At 44.3% G+C, this 13,605-nt stretch overlaps 1 protein-coding gene across 11 annotated transcripts in view; it reads right to left on the bottom strand.

The window, feature by feature from the left end:
• Positions 1 to 13,605, bottom strand: part of MTSS1 (MTSS I-BAR domain containing 1) — a 164,113-nt gene that overhangs the window by 127,392 nt on the left and 23,116 nt on the right. For all 11 annotated transcript variants that reach the window (XM_027063928.2, XM_027063931.2, XM_027063926.2 and 8 more), the window contains exons 2-3: positions 12,284 to 12,345; positions 8,447 to 8,520 (exon numbers count right to left, since the gene is read on the bottom strand). In XM_027063928.2, the coding sequence (XP_026919729.1) occupies positions 8,447 to 8,520; positions 12,284 to 12,345 (136 nt within the window). The remainder of the gene's footprint in view (positions 1 to 8,446; positions 8,521 to 12,283; positions 12,346 to 13,605) is intronic.

Genomic DNA, 13,605 nt, shown 5'->3' with positions numbered 1-13,605 from the left:
TTAAGTATGGAGTGGCTTGAGAAGCTGACAAGTTCCTGAAGCAACACCATAGCTATCCAAGGTTGAGGTACCACCACAGCCCTCAGCTAAGTTGCAAGTTATATATAATTAAAATGAATTAAAATTCCAAAAAAATGAGAAATTCAGTTCCTCAGTTACACCAGCCACATTTCAAGTGCTCAATGACCACGTGTGGCTTGTAACTCCCACATTGGACAGGGAAAGGTAGAACATTTGCAGCATCACACAGAACGGCCTGGCCCCGACTGAAGGCTCCACAGGGCCAGGACTCCACGGCATACACGACAGCCGTCGAGTCCTGGCACTGGGCCTGCAATTAAAGGGAAAACAAACAAAAAAGAACTTCGAGAGAAAAGGTGACTTTGTCTTTGCCGGGCCAATTTCCCACTTCAGCCAAATACAAATGTTCTTATTCTTCCGAGCTCTGTTCTACTCCCCACCACACCCACCAGCATCCTAGCAGGGAGAATTCAAAATGTCAACTACCAGCAGAGGCAAAATTTGCTTAGGGTTTCCCCAGCATAATTCATGTGAATCAAAATCAAGTTCAAAACCCTGAAAATGAAAAGCAGTGGAGAGTTTCTAGGTCATCTTCTATACAGCACTAAACTCATGTTTAAAAATACGAGAGAATACAGCAGCTGGTCCATCCACCCTGTACGCTAGGAAGTGTTTTGTCTTATGAAATTTTTCAACAAATCAGCAACTGTTTCCCAGGCACTTAAGACATGCCAGGCTTGGGGCGCCTGGGTGGCACAGTCGGTTAAGCGTCCGACTTCAGCCAGGTCACGATCTCGCGGTCCGTGAGTTCGAGCCCCGCGTCGGGCTCTGGGCTGATGGCTCAGAGCCTGGAGCCTGTTTCCGATTCTGTGTCTCCCTCTCTCTCTGCCCCTCCCCCGTTCATGCTCTGTCTCTCTCTGTCCCAAAAATAAATAAACGTTGGAAAAAAAAAAAAAAAAAAGACATGCCCGGCTCCAGGAAATCAGAGCTAAGGTGCCCCAACTACAGCCATATACAGGTTCCAAGCAAAATTAACCCCTGCCAGGTTTCCACAAAACTTTTTATCCAGGCTCCACAGATGCTTTATGCCAGACTCCTTTTTTCCTCCTATTATCTATAAATCCTCAGAATAAGATCATCAGAAAAATTAATATATGATCCTTGAATTTTTTTTTTAGAAAAAGGCTCAGCTCTTAAAGAAAAATCACAACTAAGCTCGTTTCTCAAATATTTGTAAGTTCCCTCTTTTCCTAAAGGCATTAAAATCCCAAAGACAACAACCAAAAATAATAGTTTATGATCCACAGCCATATCTAGAGATTAGCAGATTGCAGTTTTAGACATCTTTATTTTTAATCAGTGAGTAAGTTTGTCGACATTCCCTTAAGGTCATATTCAAAGAATATTCAGTTCCAGGCCTGTGAGAAGGGCTTTATGACTTTTTAAAAATAATTAATTCCCTCTTCCACCTCCGGTTTGTGGCTAAGTAGCTTCCTAGGTAGAAATCATAAGGCTCTAATTACGTGAAAGGGTCTGTCTGACTTGAACACCAAAGTCAATCCAGAAGTTAAGGGCTAGTGAAATTCCAAACAACCTAGTTAAAATAAAACTTGGGGGCAAACAGAACCAGTCTGGCTGCCTCTTGAAAACAGCTTCCCAGGACCTCCTCTCCTAGAAGGGAAGGTTCCGGCTCTTCCCTGGGCTCCGTCTTTCACCCACCTGCCCCTTCCTGTGACTGCATCGAGGAATTGCTAGGCCCTCTTCAGCTACTGAAATATCAAGTCACACATTCCACCAGACTCGACCTCAAGGAGGGGTCATCAAAATTTGAATTCTGAATCCCCAAGTGGAATCTGACCAAGATCCCACCCAACTAGCCTCCCACCGGCCGCAAGGACAGCCCTCCTCACCCAGATCCACCGAGGGCACCGTGGGAGTGTGGTAACTGCGACACGCACTCGGTCGTTCATTGAGACGCTGTCTGCACCTGGCCCAATGCCAGACACTGGGCATCTAGGTGCCTGGGCTCCTCAGAGAGGAGCAGGGTGCAGGCCTATCCTGGAGGGGCCTGTGTTCTGGTGGGGAAATGGTAAGGACACAGTGAGGTGCACCTGCCGGCAGCAGCAGGTACCACAGAGGTCCTGAGGCCTGAGGTCTCACTCTACCTTGTGGGCAAAAGTGTCACTGGTGATGTGACTGTTTACCCGGCTCTTGGAAGACGAGCAGCAAATCCTCAAGCATCTCAAGGAGGCGGACGGGGTGGAATGAGAAGGACATTCCAGATCTGGAATGCACATGTCCAGCAGACACAGATCAAAGGTCTTAAGAGTTTCAGGGGGCCATGAGCATTTCTTCGTGGGTAGAAGTGCCAGCCCCCGGCAGAGATGGCCCCGGACAGGTGGTTTATGGCAGGAGGCACAAACCTCGCTGGGGAGTAAAATCTCCTGAGGAACTTTAAAAAAATCTGAGATTCCCAGGTCCTACCCAGTTATTCTGATCCCACAGGCAGGGCCCCGAAATCTGTCTTTTGAAACAAACTTCCTGGGTGATTATGATCCACGCAGCCAGATGCGGAGACCCTGGCATTTAACAAAATATATACTAAACACACGCAACATATTTGCAAAAACCACTAAGCCACAGAGGTTTTCTTCACGGACACACAGAACCTTGGCAACCCAGGCTCCCTGATTAAGGCACATCTCCCAACAGTCTGGATCTAGGTGGTGGTCCAAAAGTTCCAGCTTCCTTCCACCTGCCCTCGGGCACACGCAGCAGCAGCAGGTCTGGGGTGGGGGAGGGGAGCCTTATTTTTCTCTTCTAACCCTCCCTTCTCCATAGTCCTGTGCTTAACTTTGCTTCCTCCACTTCCTGACTCCAGAGCAAAAATTGGAAACTCTAAAGATAGCCTTGCGGAGAGAATTTAGACTGTCCAACTTCATTCATATTTTATGAATTTAATAGGACCAAATGAGGTTTAAAACCATTGAATATTAGAACTAAGAAAGAGGACTTGTGACCATCCAGGACTCTATGTCCCGGGAAAACCCCTTTTATAGTTGGGGAAATTAAAGCCCAAAAAGCAAAATATACCGTAGTTCTCCCCCTTATCCATGGTTTTGCTTTCCGTGGTCTCAGTCAGCGGCGGTCTAGAAGCAGATGGCCCTCCTTCTGACAAAGCGTCAGAAGGTCCAACGGCAGCCTAACGCTAGGTCGCAGTGCCTACGTCATTCACCTCACTTCATCTCATCACGTAGACATTTTATCATCTCCCATCATCACAAGAAGAAGGGTGAGTACAGGACAAGAAGATATTCTGAGAGACAGAAAGGCCACATTCACATAATTTTTATTATAGCGTATTGTCAGGATTGTTCTATTATTAGTTTTTGTTGTTCACCTCTTACTGTGCCTGTTTTTATTTATTTATTTTGAGAAAGAGAGAGTGGAGGAGGGGAAGAGAAAGAAGGAGAGAAGAGAATCTTAAGCAGGCTCTGTGATGTCAGCGCAGAGCCTGAGGTGGGGCTCAAACTCACGTACCATGAGATCTTGACCTGAGCCAAAATGAAGAGTCTGACGCTTAACTGACTGAGTCACCCAGATGACCCTTACTGTGCCTAATTTATAAATTAAACTTTATCATAGGTATGTATGTATAGGAAAAAACAGTCTATACAGGGTTTGGGACGATCTCCAGTTTCAGGCATCCACTGAGAGTCTTGGAACATATTCCCCCGTGGACAAGGGGGCGCTACTGTAATTTACTCAGGGTGGCATAGTTGGCAAAGCCAGAAGACACAACTGGGCATCACAGCTCCCAATCTTGGTTATTCCAAGGTGCTACACAGATCCTTTTAGTACATTCAGGATCAAGTAACTTGAAAAGCAAATATAAGCTTATACTAAATCCAGGAGCTCCTTACATAAGGAATTGTAATTTAATGGTCAAATTTTAGGCTCTGGGCCAGACTCCTTTTACCACTAACTGGCCATGTAACTTTGGTTTAAGTCAAGTTCTCTTCATCCCGATTTTATCACCTAAAATGGAGATCGTGAGCACCTATCTCACCAGCCGTTGTGAGAATTGACTCCGCATACGTGATGTACTTAGAACAGAGCCCGCCCACATTACTAGTCAATAAAGGTTCGCTATCATGATTTCCAATCTCGAAACCACGCCCACTTTTTTAAGTGATGTACAAAGGCTTTTGGACATTAAAGATGATCTGGTCGGCTGGGGATCCATTTCCTTTCTTCATAAAATCTTAAAACTCCTCACTCTGGGTTTGGTGGATCATTATCTAAACAGCCCTGAGATGGTTTTTCAGAGCTATAAAGTAATTACCCAGGCACACAGAGGCAGCCAAAAATGAAAGTCACATAGCATTATGCACTTCAAAGGCCCTTGCTGACATAAGCAAACAATGCAGTGCTGCGCAGGGCCAGTGCTAAGGCGGAGGGTCTCATCAGCTCGGTACCCCTGCCTTCCAGTGAAACAGGGAGCAGGGCCCAGTGTGCAAGGCACACTCAGGCGCAGGAGTGCAATTCCCCCAATATGGTGCCTCTGCTGCCCAAGACTGAGAAGCACGTGAACACAACCCGGTAGTCCTTTTCTTTTTATTTTTAAGTAACTCAGACAACTGCATACCAGTCAGTTCACACATTTCTCAACTCCTATAATAGGCCATTTGCTGGTCCATCGTGGACACGAAGAAGATGGGGACCCTGCTCCACAAAGTCTGGCATTCCATGCATAGCAAGTGCCTAGACGATAATTCTTTGCGACCAGTAATATGGGAAAAGGTGTACTTTCATGTTAAATACAAAGGTGTACTTTCATACTAAATGCAAACTGTATATTCATCCAAGAGTGCAAAAATCAACAAAACATGAAACTGTACTATGTATTATGGTGTTAATAAACCCTTAAATTCCATTATAGTTTAATTATTAACCTACACACATCATAATACCAACTTATACACGTTTGTGTGACAAACAAAATCGAGTTCTAATGTATTTCCACATTCTATTTAACAGTAGTTATATAATGACTAGAGTAATTTTGCTCTTATAGTGAATAGCTTTAAAAGTTTTTCCTAAATACATTAATAGAGAGTGCAAAATATTCGCTAAAAAGGATAGAGAAATTTCAGAGCTTTGGGAGATAATATGGAATGCTAGTATTTTGGAAACCAGGGGCATGCTAACTTGAGATTCTGGATACCTGACCAAAAGAGATGCGCTTAACTTCCCTTCTATCACTTCCAGCAAGAAGGACTCAAAAAACACTTCGAGAAGCTCTAAGCAAAAAACTGGACTTCGTAGAGGGCCGATATCAAACTGCAAACCACATTAGAGTTACAGTCTGTAATGACATCAAATCCAAGTAGATTTGCTGCTGACCAAAACCGTTTGAAGCATTTTCTATAGATCATTTCCATGGAGATGCACACACTATTAAAAACAGGTCACACATAAATCTCCCAAAGGATATATACGTGGGCATCAATTGCTGAGTGCCTTGTAAAAGCAAATAAATGGAGATACCCTAAATTTCCATCAACTGAAGAATGAGAAAATCCTTCTGTTTCCAGACTATGAAATTCCATTTGGGCACTAGAAAGGACAAGGCCGATCCACAGGTATGGATGTGGAAAGATAACTAAAATATACTGTGGAGTACAAGCATGAGAACATGTTCCTTATGGGCTACCTTTAGATCACCCAGATGTACTTTATTCCACATACCATTCTACATATTGTTCTGCAACTAGCTTTTTTCCTCCCGGACGCATTTATGTATACAAAAAAAAAAGTATATATGACGCTTACTCCAGTCGCTGCAAGGGGGTACTGGGAGGGTGGATTTTACTTTACGCATTTTGTTCTATGAATTTTTTAAACAAAAGCACGTGTTCCAGGTTTTTCAATTTGTAAGTAAAAAATAACTTAGTAAAAATCACTTCTGATGCTTATGGAACATACAAGAAGCCCCTCCGTGCTTCTCTCTTATCATCTCCATAAAATACACCTTCTTTGTTATCGACCATACCCTTTGTAGGTCACGGGAGAGTTCTCACACTCAAGGGAAAGTTATTTTCCCCCAGTGCACATGGACACTAGAGATGGCGAGATGTAAAGTATTCTGGCATCGCTAAAAATGACCTGAAATCAAGTGGTTTAAAAATATATCAAAGCGAGAGTCTGTTCACTGTGACATTAGTTGTCTTCTGTTGAGTACATCACCTCCAAACTCTGACTCTTACCTCTGTCACCACCAGAGAGAGGCTATTCGCGTTCTTTCCCCACAGATGATTGCTCTGTTTTTCTTCCCTGCAACCAGGAGATGTGCAGGTCCCCCTGGTTTCCTGCCGAGAACCACTCCAGGGAGCAGCCTCTGCAGAAACCCTGGCTCCTTGATGCAAGCAATTATGAGAAATCAGGGGATGCTGCTTTATTCCATCCTTTAGGGTCCAATCAATAATTCAATATTAAAATATAAGACCTGATTAAGGATCACAGAGCCTCAAAAATGCAGTATCAGCTATCTAAGTTCTTTAAAATAGTAGAGCAATTCTTTTAAGAAATACACATTCCGATGGCTAGTCTAGAAAGACAAGTCCAGTTCTGGATATCGCTGGAGAAAATATAAAACAGACTCAAAAACACTTAACAGTGGTGATTATTGCCTTAAAGGTTATAGAACGTTTAGAACATGCACGTATGAAGAAGAATATAACGGACACATGTCAACTAGGTCATCATCTTTTAAGGGATTAAGAAAGTTACTAGCTAAGACCCATATCAAGCTGGCGAACCAGATCAAGTTCTTCAAACCACCACTCTGATATCTCCATCACATTCTCCTAGGGAACCTTTCGAAACACCATTGGCATCTTGGAAATAAGGAGACAGAAGACCTCCCCTGGGAGGACTCTGGCTCCTGAACTGAGTACATTGCTCACGTTTCGATATTCCCCCAGCACGCTGTCCTATCGCTAGTACTGTACCACGCATGTTACTTCCACACCGAAATCCTTTATTTGCACATCTCATTTCCCACCCCCACCCCACTCAACTGCAAGCCCTTCCAGGCCAAGGAGGATAAATAATATATTGGTTTTTGTGGTCCCATAATGGTACCTAAAATATTAGCAGGTTTCGGGCTTCTTGAATGAATGAGAAGTGTCCTCACTGCACATTCATTTGAATATTTTTTTTTTAACGTTTATTTATTTTTGGGACAGAGAGAGACAGAGCATGAACGGGGGAGGGGCAAAGAGAGAGGGAGACACAGAATCGAAAGCAGGCTCCAGGCTCTGAGCCATCAGCCCAGAGCCTGACGCGGGGCTCAAACTCACGGACTGCGAGATCGTGACCTGAGCTGAAGTCGGACGCTTAACGGACTGAGCCACCCAGGCGCCCCATGAATATTTAATTAAGTACCTATGGTAAAGGGGTACCTACTGAAACCCACTGGAGGTAGAGAGGTGTGTCAGAGAAGCTAAACCCTCGTGTGACTGAGGGCAACCCCTCAACACTTGCCCCCAACACCCACCTTTTCCAATGTTCCCATGACAATGAAGAGAGCAGGCAGTGTAGAAGCAGACCCAGAAATATAAGGCAAAACAAAAAAAAAAGAAAGGGAAGAGAGCGTCCCTGGCTGGGAACAAAAAGGAAAGCACCCCTCTTTGAACAGAGGTCTCCACGTTACGGGTAATGTCTTTCCAATAATGGTAGTGGATATAGGAGCTATCATTTTCTCCTTTATACACGTTTTGTTATTCTTTTGTATGATTCAGTAGTCCCTGAAATTACTGAAAATTGGCACCACAGTCCCCTTTGTTCATTGATTTCATAAGCCGACTTTAAACACCTGCTACGTCGTAAGAACTATTTTGGGGGAGTTAAGACACGACCAAGTCACACTCTTCAGGGGTTTGCAGAAAAATGTGGGAGACACATCACCAGATACGACGCAACAGCGCACCGCTTACACGAGGGCTCCTCGCAGAAAAATGGTCTACCCGAGCATTCTCACTGCCCGCTCCCCAGGGAGTAAGGCAACGCTTAGGACAACCCGGGTGAGGAGGGAAAAACAAACTGCAACCAGACACACGGTTCAAGGCTCTGCAGCCGGCATGTCATTAAAAGTGATCAAACTAACACGCCCAGCCACTTCCCGCCTAACCCGCGGTTCCTTTCCTTTAGTTTTCGTTCTTCTCACGTGCTTCATTGTCCGGAGAACTGTTTGCAACTTCTAATAGGTGGAATCCTACAAAGTGTTCTAGGACGTGAAAACTAGGAGTCAGCTAAGCTCTGATAACTTAAGCTGTATCTCCTCGTGACGCCGCCCAAGGGTAAACAAAGAGGCACATGCTGAACTCGGTTCACGCTGGGCGCCATCCCTCCATCTGCTTACCACGTGTGTTGGTAGCCATGTCGGCCACTTTCTGAAAGGCGTCCAAGAAGGCAGCCGCTGCTACTACTGTGGTCCTAAAATGCAAACAGATAACAAAAGCATGAGGAATGTCTCACGCTAGCAAATTCATTACAGCTCAAGGGTTAAAACCTCTGTGGAAAACTGAATGCAACCTTCTAGGAGAAATGACCCTACTGGACGTGGACAACCACTGGCTTTGCAGGCCTACTTTTTTTTTTTTCACCCTTAGGAAGCATTTCTTCCCGATATTAGCGCACTCTCCCAGAAACACCCAGCTCATTCAACGCCGCTCGGTAAATGCTGGCAAGTCTTCCCATCACGACACCTGATGGTGTAACACAATTACCAGGCAAAATTTCACAAAGGAGGAAAGACAGGTGTTTTTACCTAAATGAAAACCATCATTAAAAACTATGGTACAAGTGGAAATAATTTTAGAGCAGGAAAACAGCATATAGACATGGACCGGGAGACGGAATCTTGGAGAGAGATCCTCTACTTCAAATAATTCATTTTAGAGATGGGAAAACTGAGACAAGTAGACTGACTTTCAAGATCACTAGTCTGGGGGCATCTCGGTGGCTCAGTCAATTGAGCGTCTGACTTCAGCTCAGGTCATGATCTCGCAGGTCATGAGTTCAAGACCCGCATTGGGCCTTCTGCTGTCCGTACAGAGCCCACTTCAGATCCTCCCCCTCTCTCCCTGCCCTTCCCATCCTCCTGCTCTCTCTCTACCTCTCTCAAAAATAGACATTTAAAAAAAATTTTTTAATTAAAACAAAAAAAGATCACAAGTTCATCCCAGAACTGGAACTGGTAGCCCAGAAGGACACACAGTCCCATGTTCCTCCCACTGCCAGATCAGATCCTGGCTATGTGACTCTTTCCCCCTAAATCCCATTTACAATGAAATTGAGACACCATTTTTTCAACCTTAGAATGCTATCTCGACTGCACTTCTGAATTCCTCAAAGCTGACACCAGGGAGAAGTCACTACACTCATTTGCTGTCCTAGAAATTATTTTGAGTTCCTCACATCCTCTTGAGCACTCTGTGGTCTACTGGTTCCTAGCGCTGTGATCTAGCTGTCATCCAATGGAGAGGAAGCACCTCTCCACGCCAGGGTCAAGGACAACGAGAACAAGCCAGTCTCAGGACTCACACACACACGGGACTCACAATCAAGCATGGAGCCTGAAGCTCATTTCCAAATATTTCACGTATGAATCTAATCTCTACTCAGCACTCCTAAGAATGCAGAGCTGTTGAAGGAAGAATGTGAGAATAAGAACTAAAAAAGAGTTCAAGATGGAACTGAAGAAGTGACTCTAAAACTCAGCAACCATAGCTCTGAGACAGAAGGTTCTGGAAGATGCTGGAAGTCATCCCTGGGAAAACCTGTGCAACAGTCCCTTAGCGCCCAACTGCAGAATGAGGCCTGATATTTTCCATTAGAGCAAAAAGCCATTCTGCTCAAATTAAAAAAAAAAAAAAAAAAAAAAAGACATACACACGGCACAAAACTGAAAGAAAAAAACCCCTTTGAACCATATTTTTCAAAGAGTTGACATCGTACGCAAACCCTGGAAAAGTCAGCTTTATCAAACATCCTGGGATTTATAAATAGCTCATTCTGATTTACAGTTACTATCTGACACAATGGCCGGATTTATTTTCAAGTCAATGCCAATCATCCCAATTTAATGAGCCAGCTATAGAGATGCCTTGTGTATTACTCCGTCACCAGGGCTCCACTGAAAAGGAGGATGGTGGTCAAGTGTGAGGAATTAGGAGCTTTTAAACACCACCTTCCAATGAGTCCTATTTCATTGTCTGCTGTTGTCATAATATATCTTAGTTCTCTGATGGGGCAGCACAAAGGAGTGATTAGGTGTATGTGTTCCCAGCTTATTTGCCTCTTCTATAGCCTTCTTATCCTTTCTTTACTGCAGAACACCAAACCGTGTGCGTGAGGCTCTCAGCTGGGCACTACCAGTTTGACAAAATAAAGAAATGGTCCCTGCCCTCAGGAGGCCTAAACAGTTGTTAAAAAACAAAAAGTGTACTTTGTACTAGTGAGTATAAGATTGCTTTAAAAGTTTTACTGTAACTAATCAGCTGTACTAACCTCATATTTACCTTAAGTTTTGGCTTGCTCTTTGGTAAAAGGGGAAGAGAATCTTTTCATTGGTCGACCCTGAAAAGACTGCCAGATAATTAAATGAGGCCATATAAGAAAAACGTGTATGTGTGGGGGGGGGGGATGGTAGTCGGCGGGGGGGCTACTTAAATGTTTTACTGGTTGATTCCAGCAGGGACCTACAGAATGGAGACTATTTGAAATCAATGAGAAGAGTGAGTAGACACGTAGCTTGATAAGGTGAGGCTGGTAAAGGCTTCTGAAGGGCTTTGCATTCAGACAGAAGAGAGCGGAGCTGGCCCAGCAGAAAGTCTTTACAAGTTCTTAAGCACCGAAATGGTAAAGGATCTGACCAACAGAGAAGGGGCTGTATTCCTGAGTCTCCTGGAAGACCAATGACAGCTTGGGAAACCCCAGGTGCATGGGATAGAAATCCCAGGCCCCACAAAGCTGACAGAATGGAAGAGGAAAAATCCATCCTTCTGGAGTTCTTCTCTCCTGATCTACAGGGGAACCACGAAATGTCCAGTTCTATGGTTAAAGCTCTGGGCAGTAACCCCCTGATGTCCATGGGCAAAGGACCAAAGTGTCATGTCATCCACATGGTTTTTTATCCTAGAAAACCCCTACTTGCTTTGTCCTCTGGAAAACCACCTGCATACATTCAAAACAACTGATGTCATCCCCCTTATGCCATGAACAGGAGTCATGAGAATTACTGCTTTTGTAAATGCCCTGTCCCTCATGGAACACCGCTGAGTAGCTTTCTCCTCACTGATTTAAAAGCATACAGCTGTAACAAGAAGATTCTATTTCACATCAAATGATACATAAACAAGCACAAGACAAAGCAACAATAGCCCCTAGAGCCAACTGACCCTAGATCTTGTTGTTTAAATAGCTTTATTGAGGGATAATTTGTATACCATAAAATTCAACCTTTGTAGGTGTGTGATTCAACAATTTTTTAGTGAACTTAGAATTTTGCAACCACTAGCACGAGCCAACTTTAGAACATTTCCATCACCCCGAAAAGATTCCTCATGCCCACATGTACTCAATCTCCTTTTCCTCCACTAGGCCCAGGCAGCCACTAATCTACATCTGTCTCTGCAGATGTGCGTTTTCTAGACATTGCACACAAATGGAATGATACAGTAGTCAACAATAAGCTGTAAGCTCTTTATACGGATAGGCAGTAAGCAGAATGGACCTCGCAGCCAGACTCAGGTTCAAATCCCTGCTCTGGCTTTTACTAGCTGTGTGACTTTGCACAAGTTGGTTAAGTTTCTCTGTGCCTCATTTTTGTCATCAGTAAATTGAGGATAATAGCTGTACTTACCTGCCAGGGTTGGGAGATTTAATTAACATATGCCTGGCACATAGTGAGCGTTACATGAATGTTGCCCATTATTACCTTACATATATAACAGCTCATCTGACTCTCAAAATTCCTAAGGAAGAAGGCAGAGCAGACAGTTCAGTTTTACCTAAGGGAACCGGGGCTCAAGACATAAGGCTAACAAGTGGCAATGCTCAAATTAGAACCCACTACATGCTTCTGTACCTGTAACGCTTCCAAAATTAACCTCAATCTGCATCCTGGGTCTGTCCTATTCCATCCTTTGTCTGTGGATGTTGCCACTTTCTGGGAACGACAGGCTTCTATACTTACCGAAGCTGGGACTGTAGCTTTCCTGCTTTGTTTATGAAATCCTCCCAAACTGGATAGCTCCCCTACAACAAAACAAAGTCATCGATCAGTAAGGCATGCTGTGACCGACACCTGACTAAGACAATAACAGAACACCCAGACTCCAATTACACAGGGAACGATCTGTGTGTGCTCTCTTCCTCTGGAGTCTACGGTATGTTGCCCAGATTATATATAAACGTATTGGCTCAGAAATGGGTTTCGAATATACTCAGGCCCGGTAATCTTATAAATACTACAAACACCGACTGGAACACGTTTGGTGGAATCTAACCTATAGATGGATGGATCACATTTTGAGTAGTAGATGATGGGTCCAAATTCAAGATGTGCAGAACACGTAAGGCTCTGCCCTGAACCACGTGACCATGGCTGTGGCTTTTTTCACCCTTATCTCAAAGGACAGGGAGGAGAGAACCAGAGTGACCGGAGCCCCTCTAGGACAGGCAGCTACTGGGAAGCGTTGTTAGACCATCAGAATCTCAAGGTTGAGAAGATACCTAAATATAGCCACTCAGCTGATGGCTTGAACCCAACATCTACATACAACATGCCAACAGGTAGTTCCCCACCACATTTCGGCTCACAGGGAGCTCAACACCTCTCTCTGCCACCCTGTCTTTTGTGTCCATGCAGCATTGGCTTGAACCTTCTGGGGACCCTCAGAGCGAAGGCCTACCCTGCTTCCAGAGGGAGGTCTTCTCGGGGAATTCATCCACAGCTTTCCCTTCCCTTCCCAGGTGCAGTTCATTTTCTACACAGGCCCCTGTTTCACGTCCCTGCAGCATCCTGGGACACTGCACGATGTCTCTCTTTTAAGTGTGGTACTCAGACACAAACTCAAAACTGCAGGTGCCATTCTGACTGGAGCAAACCAGAGTGGACTGTGACACCTCCCTACACATTAAATTTATATTAAGATCAAATAGCCAACTGACCAAGAGGTGATGCAAAATAAACCCAGGAAAGGAAAAACCATGGCTAGAGACATGGAGCTGGGGGGTGCCTGGCTGGCTCAGTCAGTAAAGCGTGACTCTTGTTCTCAGGGTTGTGAGTTCAACCCCATGTGTGGTGTGGAGTTTACTTGAAAGAAAAACTTAAAATAAAAAAGAAGAGTTTGGCACGGAATCATTTAAACATAGAACTAAGATTAAACACCTAGGGGGTGATCGTTGTAGGACAGAATGTAAGTGTTAAGAACACTGACATGGTGAGCCTAACATGGGCCACCTCCTGATTTTGCAGTTTAAGGAGAGGAGGGAGAAACTCTAATGAAATTAATC

Source organism: Acinonyx jubatus, chromosome F2 (assembly GCF_027475565.1).
Source record: "Acinonyx jubatus isolate Ajub_Pintada_27869175 chromosome F2, VMU_Ajub_asm_v1.0, whole genome shotgun sequence".
In the NCBI taxonomy this organism is placed as follows: Eukaryota; Metazoa; Chordata; class Mammalia; order Carnivora; family Felidae; genus Acinonyx; species Acinonyx jubatus.
This window is presented reverse-complemented; position numbering and strand designations above follow the sequence as displayed.